Source organism: Salvelinus namaycush, chromosome 18, assembly GCF_016432855.1.
Source record: "Salvelinus namaycush isolate Seneca chromosome 18, SaNama_1.0, whole genome shotgun sequence".
Classification (NCBI taxonomy): Eukaryota; Metazoa; Chordata; class Actinopteri; order Salmoniformes; family Salmonidae; genus Salvelinus; species Salvelinus namaycush.
This window is the reverse complement of record NC_052324.1, coordinates 42,888,550-42,905,537: the sequence shown is the minus strand read 5'-3', so window position 1 is coordinate 42,905,537 and position 16,988 is coordinate 42,888,550. Positions and strand designations below refer to the sequence as shown.

The 16,988-nt window shown below is 46.9% G+C and overlaps 1 protein-coding gene across 2 annotated transcripts in view; it reads right to left on the bottom strand.

Annotated features, from left to right (window-relative positions):
- The window catches only part of LOC120063468 (BMP-2-inducible protein kinase-like), a 96,150-nt gene that overhangs the window by 15,033 nt on the left and 64,129 nt on the right, over nt 1-16,988 (bottom strand). Inside the window, exons 12-15 of one of the 2 annotated variants that reach the window (XM_039013849.1) lie at nt 15,867-15,983; nt 9,513-9,784; nt 6,455-6,624; nt 5,554-5,682 (exon numbers count right to left, since the gene is read on the bottom strand). In XM_039013849.1, the coding sequence (XP_038869777.1) occupies nt 5,554-5,682; nt 6,455-6,624; nt 9,513-9,784; nt 15,867-15,983 (688 nt within the window). The remainder of the gene's footprint in view (nt 1-5,553; nt 5,683-6,454; nt 6,625-9,512; nt 9,785-15,866; nt 15,984-16,988) is intronic. The other variant, XM_039013850.1, reaches the window with a different exon arrangement.

Below are 16,988 nucleotides of genomic sequence, written 5' to 3'. Positions count from 1 at the left end.
ACTATTGAAAAAAGCTAGCAATAAAACAAACCCCCAAAAAATGGATATTGCTTTTGAATAATGTTTTTATTTATCACCATTAAGCATTTGTATATATATATATATATATATATATATATTTAAAAAAAACATTCACAGTATGGTACAAGATCATTTACATAGTTTTGTCTGTTAAAAAACAGATATTTTTTATTTTATTTTTTATATACAACTTATGCATTTAACGCAGTATATTTTCCTTTCCCAGGAGGCAGCTGCTGGAGTATAGCACAACAAACAACTTGCTTAACCAACAGTTCTGACATTCTTACAACAACCGATGAGTTACGTTTCACAGGAACAAACAGCCGTTATGAACATCTGTATGTCGATGTCAATGTTCTAAGATCAACAATGTTTTAAAGCAACCAAATATAAAAATGATGAAGGTTTGAGGCCGTTTCACCACAGTAACAAAGGGCTAGGAAGTGAAACCAATGACCCAAATCAAATAATTAACATTTGTAAATAAGAACAAAATATATCAATGTAAACACAACATATTCAATACTGTTTTTGAACGCTGCTGGGAGGTTTTAACCATCCAAACTTTTCACTACCATTTCCTGTTTGTCTTGAACTTGATCATCAGTGTAATTAACGGCTCAAGTCATTCTTGTAATTAAAATGGCTTTTTTTCTCTCTTTCTTATTGAAAGAAACAACAGATGAAACATGAATGGCTGTTGAATCAGAAATCTGTCCACCAATACACTATTTCAACAAGATGTTTCTGAGTATGGCTGTCTTGCATTACAACATGGAAACAATAACACAAGTTAAACTAATAATAAGTGTACAATGGATTTATCCAAATGGTCAAGAGTACAGAGCTCTTAAATTGACAATGAAATGCAACAGAATGACTGGGGTATTGAGGAATCCAGCAATTCCCTTCTCCCTTGTTAATGGTTAAACTTACCTTTGGAAAATAAATAGAATATATGGACGTATTATCAAGGAATGCAAGAAGTGTTTATTACTGTATAGGCAAGTGTGCATAACTGAAGCCTGCTGCTGTCAGACCCAGCAGTGGAGACTCCAGGCCTGCTGCTGTCAGACCCAGCAGTGGAGACTCCAGGCCTGCTGCTGTCAGACCCAGCAGTGGAGACTCCAGGCCCGCTGCTGTCAGACCCAGCAGTGGAGACTCCAGGCCCGCTGCTGTCAGACCCAGCAGTGGAGACTCCAGGCCCGCTGCTGTCAGACCCAGCAGTGGAGACTCCAGGCCTGCTGCTGTCAGACCCAGCAGTGGAGACTCCAGGCCTGCTGCTGTCAGACCCAGCAGTGGAGACTCCAGGCCTGCTGCTGTCAGACCCAGCAGTGGCAGCAGAACCAGATGTACTATAGCATACAACCCTACATTACCACCCTACATTAGGTGCAGCTTCATGCGCATCTTAATGATAGCACATTGGAATGGTTAGTAGATACAAACTTAGAGATGAATTGGTTGGAACATTTGTCAAAAGCCCCTGAACGTCCTTCAGACTTTGGACAACCAAAGAAAATATGAAATAAATTGTCTATGGCACAAATACATGCATAAAATGAGGCTGTTTGAACATTTGTCACCAAATGTTGTCATTCCAGCCTTTCTGGGATGACTTCAACCATATGTTGGGGCTCCATTTTTAGAATGACGGTCCCTTCTGAGCGTCCTATAACTTAATCAGTGGTCAAGTACTTTCACCTAGTTTTGTTTTGGTTGTTCCTTAGCTCAGCTATACCTTGCACTACAATGTTATACTAAAGTTAGTGAGACATGGGATACATATTTCCATTTCGATATATATAGGCAGAACCATCTGACTTATAGTCAAGACTTCAGTTTGCTATAAGTTACTATAAATCACTTAACTGAAGTCATTCTGGGATTTCATTGTCATACTCTAGTTAACATCTTTGAATATATGGGCACAGCTGACTGTTATATATCACAACAACAAAAAGTCAATTTAGCTACCATAAAAAAAGAAAAAATGGTGACATTCTTACGATAATTCTTAAGATACATTTTAGTTATATAATTCTTGTAATAATGAATCATTTTGTGGGTGGGCGGCAGCGAGAACAGTTGTCCATAGTAAAGTGCACAGTACAACCCAAAAAAGGACATGACATTTTGGAAAATCTCTTAACAGGAATAAACTTATTACGCCCAAGGTGGGGCTTTTGAGATTTAAGGATACTTCTAAATATATCAATATGCTAGTTTCAAAATGACTCAATAAGCAAAATCAAATTTTAAAAAATGTAGCGGTTAAACGACCACGCCTCCTCTCACTGCTGGTTTGTGACTAAATTATCAATCACTACTGTACCATCATATACAGTGGGGTCTGAAATTGACAGATAAATTACTATGTAAAATAAGTAAATACTGAGCTATATTGGAGAATTACATTTATTTTATACTAATAAAATTTTAGGATATTTCAGCCAAAAATCTGGTTGCCTCAATTGCTCAGACAAAGTTTAAAAAAAGTTAACAGGTAATACTTTTTTTTCAAAATGATTGATGGATGTGCCCTGTTCAATTAAATCCACAAGTTTTCAATGGGTTTCAAGTCCGGAGACTGAGATGGCCATAGCAAAATGTTAATTTGTGTGGCCAATTAACAACTTATTTGTGGATTTTGATGTTTTCTCGGGGTCATTGTATTGCTGGAAGATCCACTTATGACCAAGTTTCAGCCTCCTGGCAGAATTAGAATAAAATAATTTATACATAATTTATACATTTTATAGTCATTAATTAATCATTATCAAGGGTGTCAATCACTTGTAAATAGTCCGTCTTTGTAAATATGAATTTGTTCTTTCAACTGACTTGCCTGGTTAAATAAAGTTTAGATTTTTGTATTTATTTATTATAATTTGGGACCCCACTATCCTCCTGTTCATTAACGAGATGTGCTGTTTTGTTCTCCTGAAGTCTAACCTGGTAATAGTGACGTATTCCCATTTGAGCATTGAGACCAGTTACACCAAAAGCCTGCAGTTACTCACCAGGGCCTGTATTCACAAAGCGTCTCGGAGTAGGAGTGCTGACCTAGGATCAGTGTAGCCTTTCAGATCATAATGAATAATGCTATATAGTCAGAGGGGACCTGATCCTAGATCGGCACTGCTACTCCGATACTACACAGCCTCTGGGGTTTAAGGTTGGAGGGGGGGGTAGAACAGTAAGTGTGGTTGGGGGTTTAAGGGGGGGGTAGAACAGTAAGTGTGGTTGAGGGTTTAAGGGGGGGGGTAGAACAGTAAGTGTGGTTGAGGGTTTAAGGGGGGTAGAACAGTAAGTGTGGTTGGGGGTTTAAGGGGGGTAGAACAGTGAGTGTGGTTGAGGGTTTAAGGGGGGTAGAACAGTAAGTGTGGTTGAGGGTTTAAGGGGGGGGGGGGGGGGTAGAACAGTAAGTGTGGTTGAGGGTTTAAGGGGGGTAGAACAGTAAGTGTGGTTGGGGGTTTAAGGGGGGTGGAACAGTAAGTGTGGTTGAGGGTTTAAGGGGGGGGGGGGGGGGGTAGAACAGTAAGTGTGGTTGAGGATTTAAGGGGGGTAGAACAGTAAGTGTGGTTGGGGGTTTAAGGGGGGTAGAACAGTAAGTGTGGTTGAGGGTTTAAGGGGGGGGGGGGGTAGAACAGTAAGTGTGGTTGGGGGTTTAAGGGGGGTGGAACAGTAAGTGTGGTTGAGGGTTTAAGGGGGGGGGGGGGGTAGAACAGTAAGTGTGGTTGAGGGTTTAAAGGGGGGTAGAACAGTAAGTGTGGTTGGGGGTTTAAAGGGGGGTAGAACAGTAAGTGTGGTTGGTGGTTTAAGGGGGGGGTAGAACAGTAAGTGTGGTTGGGGGTTTAAGGGGGGGGGGGGGGGTAGAACAGTAAGTGTGGTTGAGGGTTTAAGGGGGGGGTAGAACAGTAAGTGTGGTTGGGGGTTTAAGGGGGGGTAGAACAGTAAGTGTGGTTGAGGGTTTAAGGGGGGGTAGAACAGTAAGTGTGGTTGGGGGTTTAAGGGGGGTAGAACAGTAAGTGTGGTTGGGGGTTTAAGGGGGGGGGTAGAACAGTGAGTGTGGTTGGGGGTTTAAGGGGGGGTAGAACAGTAAGTGTGGTTGAGGGTTTAAGGGGGGGTAGAACAGTAAGTGTGGTTGAGGGTTTAAGGGGGGGGGGGGGGGTAGAACAGTAAGTGTGGTTGAGGGTTTAAGGGGGGGGGTAGAACAGTAAGTGTGGTTGAGGGTTTAAGGGGGGGGGGTAGAACAGTAAGTGTGGTTGAGGGTTTAAGGGGGGGTAGAACAGTGAGTGTGGTTGGGGGTTTAAGGGGGGGTAGAACAGTGAGTGTGGTTGGGGGTTTAAGGGGGGGTAGAACAGGGAGTGTGGTTGGGGGTTTAAGGGGGGGCAGAACAGTGAGTGTGGTTGGGGGTTTAAGGGGGGGTAGAACAGTGAGTGTGGTTGAGGGTTTAAGGGGGGTAGAACAGTAAGTGTGGTTGAGGGTTTAAGGGGGGGTAGAACAGTAAGTGTGGTTGAGGGTTTAAGGGGGGTAGAACAGTGAGTGTGGTTGGGGGTTTAAGGGGGGTAGAACAGTGAGTGTGGTTGAGGGTTTAAGGGGGGGGGTAGAACAGTGAGTGTGGTTGAGGGTTTAAGGGGGGGGGGGGTAGAACAGTAAGTGTGGTTGGGGGTTTAAGGGGGGTAGAACAGTGAGTGTGGTTGAGGGTTTAAGGGGGGTAGAACAGTGAGTGTGGTTGGGGGTTTAAGGGGGGTGGAACAGTGAGTGTGGTTGGGGGTTTAAGGGGGGTGGAACAGTAAGTGTGGTTGAGGGTTTAAGGGGGGTAGAACAGTAAGTGTGGTTGAGGGTTTAGGGGGGGGGGGGGGGTAGAACAGTGAGTGTGGTTGGGGGTTTAAGGGGGGGGGGGGGGTAGAACAGTGAGTGTGGTTGAGGGTTTAAGGGGGGGGGGGGGTAGAACAGTAAGTGTGGTTGAGGGTTTAGGGGGGGGGGTAGAACAGTGAGTGTGGTTGGGGGTTTAAGGGGGGGGGGTAGAACAGTGAGTGTGGTTGAGGGTTTAAGGGGGGGGTAGAACAGTAAGTGTGGTTGAGGGTTTAGGGGGGGGGTGGTAGAACAGTGAGTGTGGTTGGGGGTTTAAGGGGGGGGGGTTAGAACAGTGAGTGTGGTTGAGGGTTTAAGGGGGGGGGTAGAACAGTGAGTGTGGTTGAGGGTTTAAGGGGGGGGGGGGGTAGAACAGTAAGTGTGGTTGAGGGTTTAGGGGGGGGTAGAACAGTGAGTGTGGTTGAGGGTTTAAGGGGGGGGGGGGTAGAACAGTGAGTGTGGTTGAGGGTTTAAGGGGGGGGGGGGTAGAACAGTAAGTGTGGTTGGGGGTTTAAGGGGGGGGGGGGTAGAACAGTAAGTGTGGTTGAGGGTTTAGGGGTTGAGTTTGGCAGGGGGGAAATGAAGACAGGAGAGTTCCAAACTGAAGTGTTGGGTCCTGTTGGGGCGTGGCGAGACGGGGTTGGGGGAGGGGCCTCCATTAAGACTTGCCTGCGCTAGCCAGGAAGGGGGCGGAGCCAAACAGGTATTCAGGGAGGAGGGGCTTGGCGGTTGCGGCGGAGGTGATTGGCTGCAGCGGTCGGTCTGCCTCCATGCTAGTGGTTCTCTCCACGGGTTTACCTGCTCGGGCAGATAGGGGATCGTTAGACACAGGAAATTCAAATTCAAAAAGGTTTACTAGCCATCAAATTAACATTAGACATAAATAATTGTCTTTGGAATCAGGAGTGGATTTAGTGAAATATAAGAACGTTTGCAGATAGAAAAGTAACAAATCGAGACAGATTATTACACATATTAATATATTGACATATGGCAACTAAAAGCAGGAACCTTTTGTCTGTTAATATATATGTTTACATGTGAGTCATTTAGCAGATGCTCTTCTCCAGAGCCACTATCCGTTGTGAGTGCAGACATTTTCCCTGAGGGAATCAAACCAAGGTGGTACAGTAACGGAAAGAAGGTAAAAGATGGGGCACTTGCTGGGGGAAGGTAAAAGATGGGGCACTTGCTGGGGGACGGTAAAAGATGGGGCACTTGCTGGGGGACGGTAAAAGATGGGGCACTTGCTGGGGGAAGGTAAAAGATGGGGCACTTGCTGGGGGAAGGTAAAAGATGGGGCACTTGCTGGGGGAAGGTAAAAGATGGGGCACTTGCTGGGGGAAGGTAAAAGATGGGGCACTTGCTGGGGGAAGGTAAAAGATGGGGCACTTGCTGGGGGAAGGTAAAAGATGGGGCACTTGCTGGGGGAAGGTAAAAGATGGGGCACTTGCTGGGGGAAGGTAAAAGATGGGGCACTTGCTGGGGGAAGGTAAAAGATGGGGCACTTGCTGGGGGACGGTAAAAGATGGGGCACTTGCTGGGGGACGGTAAAAGATGGGGCACTTGCTTGCTCTGAGGAGGTCGAACTCGCGGTCCAGAAGTTCCTCCTCTGTTAGTTTGGAGAAGTTGTCCTCTCCGAAGGGGTTCCAGCGGGACATGTCAGGAGGGTGGCTCTGGGGGGTGACCAGGGTCCGGGGGGGAGGGGTGGTCACCTTTAGGTCCACCAGAGGGTTTCTACTGGGGAGAGAGAGAGGAAGATATGGGTCTGGGCAGGCTAATGATCACCATAGACTGAGATGCTTATGATGTGTTGTATTACTTGTGGTGTCTGTGTTACTGACAGACATTACAGGCACATAAATATTGGGGTATGAAGTGACTGAGGGATGTTACCTGGTGTTAGAGACTCAACAGGGGCAGGTGTTACCTGGTGTTAGAGACTCAACAGGGGCAGGTGTTACCTGGTGTTAGAGACTCAACAGGGGCAGGTGTTACCTGGTGTTAGAGACTCAACAGGGGCAGGTGTTACCTGGTGATAGAGACTCAACAGGGGCAGGTGTTACCTGGTGATAGAGACTCAACAGGGGCAGGTGTTACCTGGTGATAGAGACTCAACAGGGGCAGGTGTTACCTGGTGTTAGAGACTCAACAGGGGCAGGTGTTACCTGGTGATAGAGACTCAACAGGGGCAGGTGTTACCTGGTGATAGAGACTCAACAGGGGCAGGTGTTACCTGGTGTTAGAGACTCAACAGGGGCAGGTGTTACCTGGTGATAGAGACTCAACAGGGGCAGGTGTTACCTGGTGATAGAGACTCAACAGGGGCAGGTGTTACCTGGTGATAGAGACTCAACAGGGGCAGGTGTTACCTGGTGATAGAGACTCAACAGGGGCAGGTGTTACCTGGTGTTAGAGACTCAACAGGGGCAGGTGTTACCTGGTGATAGAGACTCAACAGGGGCAGGTGTTACCTGGTGTTAGAGCCTCAACAGGGGCAGGTGTTACCTGGTGTTAGAGACTCAATAGGGGCAGGTGTTACCTGGTGATAGAGACTCAACAGGGGCAGGTGTTACCTGGTGTTAGAGCCTCAACAGGGGCAGGTGTTACCTGGTGATAGAGACTCAACAGGGGCAGGTGTTACCTGGTGTTAGAGCCTCAACAGGGGCAGGTGTTACCTGGTGTTAGAGACTCAACAGGGGCAGGTGTTACCTGGTGATAGAGACTCAACAGGGGCAGGTGTTACCTGGTGATAGAGCCTCAACAGGGGCAGGTGTTACCTGGTGTTAGAGACTCAACAGGGGCAGGTGTTACCTGGTGTTAGAGCCTCAACAGGGGCAGGTGTTACCTGGTGTTAGAGCCTCAACAGGGGCAGGTGTTACCTGGTGTTAGAGCCTCAACAGGGGCAGGTGTTACCTGGTGTTAGAGCCTCAACAGGGGCAGGTGTTACCTGGTGATAGTGTATAGAGCCTCAACAGGGGAAGGTGTTACCTGGTGATAGTGTATAGAGCCTCAATAGGGGAAGGTGCTACCTGGTGATAGTGTATAGAGCCTCAACAGGGGAAGGTGTTACCTGGTGATAGTGTATAGAGCCTCAACAGGGGAAGGTGTTACATGGTGATAGTGTATAGAGCCTCAACAGGGGAAGGTGTTACCTGGTGATAGTGTATAGAGCCTCAACAGGGGCAGGTGTTACCTGGTGATAGTGTATAGAGCCTCAACAGGGGAAGGTGTTACCTGGTGATAGTGTATAGAGCCTCAACAGGGGAAGGTGTTACCTGGTGATAGTGTATAGAGCCTCAACAGGGGAAGGTGTTACCTGGTGATAGTGTATAGAGCCTCAACAGGGGAAGGTGTTACCTGGTGATAGTGTATAGAGCCTCAACAGGGGAAGGTGTTACCTGGTGATAGTGTATAGAGCCTCAACAGGGGAAGGTGTTACCTGGTGATAGTGTATAGAGCCTCAACAGGGGAAGGTGTTACCTGGTGATAGTGTATAGAGCCTCAACAGGGGAAGGTGTTACCTGGTGATAGTGTATAGAGCCTCAACAGGGGCAGGTGTTACCTGGTGATAGTGTATAGAGCCTCAACAGGGGCAGGTGTTACCTGGTGATAGTGTATAGAGCCTCAACAGGGGGAGGTGTTACCTGGTGATAGTGTATAGAGCCTCAACAGGGGAAGGTGTTACCTGGTGATAGTGTATAGAGCCTCAACAGGGGAAGGTGTTACCTGGTGATAGTGTATAGAGCCTCAACAGGGGAAGGTGTTACCTGGTGATAGTGTATAGAGCCTCAACAGGGAAGGTGTTACCTGGTGATAGTGTATAGAGCCTCAACAGGGGAAGGTGTTACCTGGTGATAGTGTATAGAGCCTCAACAGGGGAAGGTGTTACCTGGTGATAGTGTATAGAGCCTCAACAGGGGAAGGTGTTACCTGGTGATAGTGTATAGAGCCTCAACAGGGGAAGGTGTTACCTGGTGTAGTGTATAGAGCCTCAACAGGGGAAGGTGTTACCTGGTGATAGTGTATAGAGCCTCAACAGGGGAAGGTGTTACCTGGTGATAGTGTATAGAGCCTCAACAGGGGAAGGTGTTACCTGGTGATAGTGTATAGAGCCTCAACAGGGGAAGGTGTTACCTGGTGATAGTGTATAGAGCCTCAACAGGGGAAGGTGTTACCTGGTGATAGTGTATAGAGCCTCAACAGGGAAGGTGTTACCTGGTGATAGTGTATAGAGCCTCAACAGGGGAAGGTGTTACCTGGTGTTAGTGTATAGAGCCTCAACAGGGGAAGGTGTTACCTGGTGATAGTGTATAGAGCCTCAACAGGGGCAGGTGTTACCTGGTGATAGTGTATAGAGCCTCAACAGGGGCAGGTGTTACCTGGTGATAGTGTATAGAGCCTCAACAGGGGAAGGTGTTACCTGGTGATAGTGTATAGAGCCTCAACAGGGGAAGGTGTTACCTGGTGATAGTGTATAGAGCCTCAACAGGGGAAGGTGTTACCTGGTGATAGTGTATAGAGCCTCAACAGGGGAAGGTGTTACCTGGTGTTAGTGTATAGAGCCTCAACAGGGGAAGGTGTTACCTGGTGTTAGTGTATAGAGCCTCAACAGGGGAAGGTGTTACCTGGTGATAGTGTATAGAGCCTCAACAGGGGAAGGTGTCACATTTCCAGCACCAGCCCCGATTGCCACGACCCCAGGGCTGACCCCAGATCCAGCCGGGTTAAAAGAGCCCAAAGGAAGTTGGAACTCTAGCGGGGAGGTCACAGTGGGCTGCTGGGTGGCATGCTGTTGATGGTGTAGCTGTTGCTGTAGTAGTTGTTGTTGTTGATGATGGAGTTGTAGTTGCTGTTGATGTTGCTGCTGCTGTGCAAAGGCCTGGTGGTACTGGTGCATCTGACGGGGGAGGGGAACGAGGTAACAGTGATGTCACGTTGACTATGAGAGAGACATGATTACAGACACTGAATGAATCTGTGATGGACAGGATCAGACAATAGGACTGACAGTATTTAGAGACTTATATATTAAAAAGGTTGATTATGGCTTGACAGTGACGAAGCGCAAAATGTATGGATAAGTGATATTTCCTAAACACTCACTTTCCTAAAGTGACTACAACGGACGAGAGAGAGCCTGATTTCCTGTGTAATTGCTTCATATGTCACAATTTAACACAGTCACACACACACAGCGAACCGGTGGAGCTACCTCCCCCTCTCCTCTCCCCTGATAACCGTGTGGACGGAGCAGATTGCTGCTGAAATTAAACAGATGGTAACCGTTCGGTGGAAAAGGAGCTAAAAATGACTCTGCCTTTACGGTACGTATTTGGATGACTGGTGTTGGCGACGGTTGTCACAGAGGGTACGTAAATATGAGCGGTAGGAGATTTTTGGATGAAGTCACTGCTCTACACCCCATACGTTTGGCAGAGGTCTGTTCAGCGAGGGAGATGCCAGTGAGTGTTTGGAGAAGGAACTTAAAAAAGTGGCAATTTTTTGGGATATATTTGACACGGAATGAAATAGCCAGCTGTTTGCAGCGTCCTGTCACACTGTGAATGTTCTTGCACTCATAAACAAGAGAGTTTTGCTTCCCTCTACTGAACGTTATCTCGGCTATGTCCAGCGTTCAATATAGTTTTGGCCAGGTACATTTATATCTTATTGGCTGTCGTTTCTGCATCAAATAAAAAACTGGGGGAGGTTTCAGTGTGTGGTAATCCATCTTTTATTTGTATACCCTGCAGTTCATCTGCAACTTACTGGATTTGTGTTCACTATTGTCTAAAATACAGCTCTTACCACAGCTGAGAAGTGGGACTGTTCCTGGGCCTGTTGTTGATGTTACATGGCTGAGTAGTGGGCCTGTTGATGTTACATGGCTGAGTAGTGGGCCTGTTCCTGGGCCTGTTGTTGATGTTACATGGCTGAGTAGTGGGCCTGTTCCTGGGCCTGTTGTTGATGTTACATGGCTGAGAAGTGGGACTGTTCCTGGGCCTGTTGTTGATGTTACATGGCTGAGAAGTGGGCTGTTCCCAGGCCTGTTGTTGATGTTACATGGCTGAGTAGTGGGCCTGTTCCTGGGCCTGTTGTTGATGTTACATGGCTGAGTAGTGGGCCTGTTGTTGATGTTACATGGCTGAGTAGTGGGCCTGTTGTTGATGTTACATGGCTGAGTAGTGGGACTGTTCCTGGGCCTGTTGTTGATGTTACATGGCTGAGAAGTGGGCTGTTCCCAGGCCTGTTGTTGATGTTACATGGCTGAGTAGTGGGCCTGTTGTTGATGTTACATGGCTGAGTAGTGGGCCTGTTGTTGATGTTACATGGCTGAGTAGTGGGCCTGTTCCTGGGCCTGTTGTTGATGTTACATGGCTGAGTAGTGGGCCTGTTCCTTGGCCTGTTGTTGATGTTACATGGCTGAGTAGTGGGCCTGTTGTTGATGTTACATGGCTGAGTAGTGGGCCTGTTCCTGATGTTACATGGCTGAGTAGTGGGCCTGTTCCTGGGCCTGTTGTTGATGTTACATGGCTGAGTAGTGGGCCTGTTGTTGATGTTACATGGCTGAGTAGTGGACCTGTTCCCGGGCCTGTTGTTGATGTTACATGGCTGAGTAGTGGGCCTGTTGTTGATGTTACATGGCTGAGTAGTGGGCCTGTTCCTGGGCCTGTTGTTGATGTTACATGGCTGAGTAGTGGGCCTGTTGTTGATGTTACATGGCTGAGTAGTGGGCCTGTTCCTGGGCCTGTTGTTGATGTTACATGGCTGATTAGTGGGCCTGTTTGTTGATGTTACATGGCTGAGTAGTGGGCCTGTTCCCGGGCCTGTTGTTGATGTTACATGGCTGAGTAGTGGGCCTGTTGTTGATGTTACATGGCTGAGTAGTGGGCCTGTTCCTGGGCCTGTTGTTGATGTTACATGGCTGAGTAGTGGGCCTGTTCCTTGGCCTGTTGTTGATGTTACATGGCTGAGTAGTGGGCCTGTTGTTGATGTTACATGGCTGAGTAGTGGGCCCTGTTGTTGATGTTACATGGCTGAGTAGTGGGCCTGTTCCTGGGCCTGTTGTTGATGTTACATGGCTGAGTAGTGGGCCTGTTGTTGATGTTACATGGCTGAGTAGTGGGCCTGTTTCCGGGCCTGTTGTTGATGTTACATGGCTGAGTAGTGGGCCTGTTGTTGATGTTACATGGCTGAGTAGTGGGCCTGTTCCTGGGCCTGTTGTTGATGTTACATGGCTGAGTAGTGGGCCTGTTCCTTGGCCTGTTGTTGATGTTACATGGCTGAGTAGTGGGCCTGTTGTTGATGTTACATGGCTGAGTAGTGGGCCTGTTGTTGATGTTACATGGCTGAGTAGTGGGCCTGTTCCTGGGCCTGTTGTTGATGTTACATGGCTGAGTAGTGGGCCTGTTGTTGATGTTACATGGCTGAGTAGTGGGCCTGTTCCCGGGCCTGTTGTTGATGTTACATGGCTGAGTAGTGGGCCTGTTGTTGATGTTACATGGCTGAGTAGTGGGCCTGTTCCTGATGTTACATGGCTGAGTAGTGGGCCTGTTCCTGGGCCCGTTGTTGATGTTACATGGCTGAGTAGTGGGCCTGTTGTTGATGTTACATGGCTGAGTAGTGGGCCTGTTCCCGGGCCTATTGTTGATGTTACATGGCTGAGTAGTGGGCCTGTTCCTGGGCCTGTTGTTGATGTTACTCCGTGCTTCTACACCTGCATTGCTTGCTGTTTGGGGTTTTAGGCTGGGTTTCTGTACAGCACTTCGAGATATTAGCTGATGTACGAAGGGCTATATAAAATAAACTTGATTTGATTTGAGTAGTGGGCCTGTTTCTGGGCCTGTTGTTGATGTTACATGGCTGAGTAGTGGGCCTGTTCCTTTGCCTGTTGTTGATGTTACATGGCTGAGTAGTGGGCCTGTTCCTGGGCCTGTTGTTGATGTTACATGGCTGAGAAGTGGGACTGTTCCTGGGCCTGTTGTTGATGTTACATGGCTGAGTAGTGGGCCTGTTGTTGACGTTACATGGCTGAGTAGTGGGCCTGTTCCCGGGCCTGTTGTTGACGTTACATGGCTGAGTAGTGGGCCTGTTCCCGGGCCTGTTGTTGATGTTACATGGCTGAGTAGTGGGCCTGTTCCCGGGCCTGTTGTTGATGTTACATGGCTGAGTAGTGGGCCTGTTCCCGGGCCTGTTATTGATGTTACATGGCTGAGTAGTGGGCCTGTTCCCGGGCCTGTTGTTGATGTTACATGGCTGAGTAGTGGGCCTGTTCCCGGGCCTGTTGTTGATGTTACATGGCTGAGTAGTGGGCCTGTTCCCGGGCCTGTTGTTGATGTTACATGGCTGAGTAGTGGGCCTGTTCCCGGGCCTGTTGTTGATGTTACATGGCTGAGTAGTGGGCCTGTTCCCGGGCCTGTTGTTGATGTTACATGGCTGAGTAGTGGGCCTGTTCCCGGGCCTGTTGTTGATGTTACATGGCTGAGTAGTGGGCCTGTTCCCGGGCCTGTTGTTGATGTTACATGGCTGAGTAGTGGGCCTGTTCCCGGGCCTGTTGTTGATGTTACATGGCTGAGTAGTGGGCCTGTTGTTGATGTTACATGGCTGAGTAGTGGGCCTGTTGTTGATGTTACATGGCTGAGTAGTGGGCCTGTTCCCGGGCCTGTTGTTGATGTTACATGGCTGAGTAGTGGGCCTGTTCCTGGGCCTGTTGTTGATGTTACATGGCTGAGTAGTGGGCCTGTTGTTGATGTTACATGGCTGAGTAGTGGGCCTGTTCCTGGGCCTGTTGTTGATGTTACATGGCTGAGTAGTGGGCCTGTTGTTGATGTTACATGGCTGAGTAGTGGGCCTGTTGTTGATGTTACATGGCTGAGTAATATTCTTTTTTTTTTTTTCTCGACCCACTCTACTGCTAGTCCCCCCCCCCCCCCCTACTGCTAGTCCCTCCCCCCCACTCTACTGCTACTCTACCCTCTAGCATCCCCTACCCTACCCCCTCCCCTCTACCATCCCCTCCCCTTTACTATCCCTGCTATATTGCTATCCCCTCCCCCCCTCTACTATCCCTACCCTCTACTATCCCTGCTATATTGCTATCCCCTCCCCCCCTCTACTATCCCTACCCTCTACTATCCCTGCTATATTGCTATCCCCTCCCCCCCCCTCTACTATCCCCTCCCCCCCCTCTACTATCCCCCTCCCCCCCTCTACTATCCCCTCCCCCCCCTCTACTATCCCCCCCCCCCCCCCCCTCTACTATCCCCCCCTCTACTATCCCCTCCCCCCCCCTCTACTATCCCCTCCCCCCCCTCTACTATCCCCTCCCCCCCCTCTACTATCCCACTATTTTCATTGCGAAGCTCGCTGCACCTTCCGGTAGACTCTTGAAAATTGTTTTTTATACCAACATCTTCTTCAGTGTTGTAACCAAATAATGTTTCATTATTTTTGTTTTACAGATTAAATCTTATGGTTTTGAGAAAGTAGATAACAGTTTAATACTAACATATAAATGAGTGAATAATTTAGGTAAAAAATATGGATATTAAATATGTGGTCTGTCACGCAGTCAAATTTTACAATATACAGCGTGTCCCACAAAATGTGTATAATTAATAGATAGATATAGATATTATATATCTGTCTATCTATCACTAATGAAAACTCTCAAAACCTAATTTAAATTACAAACTGCAATGAAAATAGGTGGTCAGCTAGCTAGAAGGGTGTCTAGTCACAAAACGTACCGTTATTTTCCAGGCCATTTAAAATGTTGAGCTCCAGGTGATTTAATCCCAAAGCAGCCAATCCACCAGTCATTCTGATCTGAACTCTGACCCTCTGACGTCCACAGATTAACCCATCTCTCCCAGTATAAATGCCATTCTGCTATTTCCTTTTGGGAAAACATCCCTCCATTTTACTATGATGTCTTACGAGGTTCCTGAACGTCCCTATTTGTAAAATGTCTACCGATATCGCCCTACAAATAAATACTTTACCCAAGAGTATAATATTCCCATTGTGGTTTTTCAGATCCCTTAATAATACAGGTTTGCCGGGCCATCTGAACCCTGATATCATGACATAGAAAACATTCCTGGACCCGACTCCAAGAGCAGTACCACTGATGAACAGTAACAGAAACTATGTTCTATGGATTATGATTGGTCAATGCCCCATGTATATATTGAGCATTCTTTTTGTAGAAAGTATCTCATATAATAGCTTACATTGAACTGAACAGATCGACTCCATTGAACTGAACAGATCGACTCCATTGAACTGAACAGATCGACTCCATTGAACTGAACAGATCGACTCCATTGAACTGAACAGATCGACTCCATTGGAGTTTAACCAAATGATATGCTGTAATATTAGATCGGCCTTATCTGGAGGATGAAATGTGAAATTGTAGCCAACTCCGTATGACTTTAAAAACAGGGATCCATTGTCAATCCACCAAGATTTTAATTAGAATAAAGTCAAAGAGCCCATTTTTAAACAGGCTGGGCCTCGCTTGATAGAAAACCAGTTTGGATTTAGATTACATTTCAGTCCAATGGAAGGGCTTTAAGAGAGGTTTAATTAATGGCTTAATATTTAATTGTTTTAACCGTCCAAACTGATGTTGGTTATATAAATATGCTTGTTTAACTTTATCTGGTTAGCCATTCCAAATAAAGTGAAATCTTTTTTTTCCAGTAATGATTTGATAAAAGGTTTTCCTGGAGTCGGTAGAACCATGAATACATATTTGAACTGCGATGTCACTAGAGAATTAATCAGAGAATTAAAAATGGACAGGTGTTTCCCTCTCCAAGGTTTCAAGATCACTCAACTTTTCCGGGATATGTACACCGAGCACATCGACTTCACCATTCATCCAATTTAAATAATCTGTGTGTGTCTTACCATGGCTGCGTAGTGGGCTTGTGTCTGGGTGTGTGTGTGTGTGTGTGAGTGTGTCTTACCATTGCTACGTAGTGGGCCTGTGCCTGGGCCTGTTGTTGCTGATACATGGGCTGTATCATCATCTGCTGCTGAAGGGCCTGCTGCTGAAGGGCCTGCTGCTGAAGGGCCTGCTGGTACTGAGAGGAGAGAGGATTGCTATCTTAGTTTGCTATCGATTATTTACAGACCATCTTAGTTTGCTATCGATTATTTACAAACCATCTTAGTTTGCTATCGATTATTTACAGACCATCTTAGTTTGCTATCGATTATTTACAGACCATCTTAGTTTGCTATCCATTATTTACAAACCATCTTAGTTTGCTATCGATTATTTACAAACCATCTTAGTTTGCTATCGATTATTTACAAACCATCTTAGTTTGCTATCGATTATTTACAGACCATCTTAGATTGGAATTGATTATTTACAGACCATCTTAGTTTGCTATCGATTATTTACAAACCATCTTAGTTTGCTATCGATTATTTACAGACCATCTTAGATTGGAATCGATTATTTACAGACCATCTTAGTTTGCTATCGATTATTTACAGACCGATTGACGGGTAGATCATTATGTACAGTCGCTGACAACCAGACAATCTGTCACCTATCAGATTAGACTGGTAGTGCACGGAGCAGGGTTGTGTTCAATAAGGAGGAAAAGAGTAGTGCACGGAGCAGGGTTGTGTTCAATAAGGAGGAAAAGAGTAGTGCACGGAGCAGGGTTGTGTTCAATAAGGAGGAAAAGAGTAGTGCACGGAGCAGGGTTGTGTTCAATAAGGAGGAAAAGAGTAGTGAACGGAGCAGGGTTGTGTTCAATAAGGAGGAAAAGAGTAGTGCACGGAGCAGGGTTGTGTTCAATAAGGAGGAAAAGAGTAGTGCACGGAGCAGGGTTGTGTTCAATAAGGAGGAAAAGAGTAGTGCATGGAGCAGAGTTGTGTTCAATAAGGAGGAAAAGAGTAGTGCACGGAGCAGAGTTGTGTTCAATAAGGAGGAAAAGAGTAGTGCACGGAGCAGGGTTGTGTTCAATAAGGAGGAAAAGAGTAGTGCACGGAGCAGGGTTGTGTTCAATAAGGAGGAAAAGAGTAGTGCACGGAGCAGGGTTGTGTTCAATAAGGAGGAAAAGAGTAGTGCA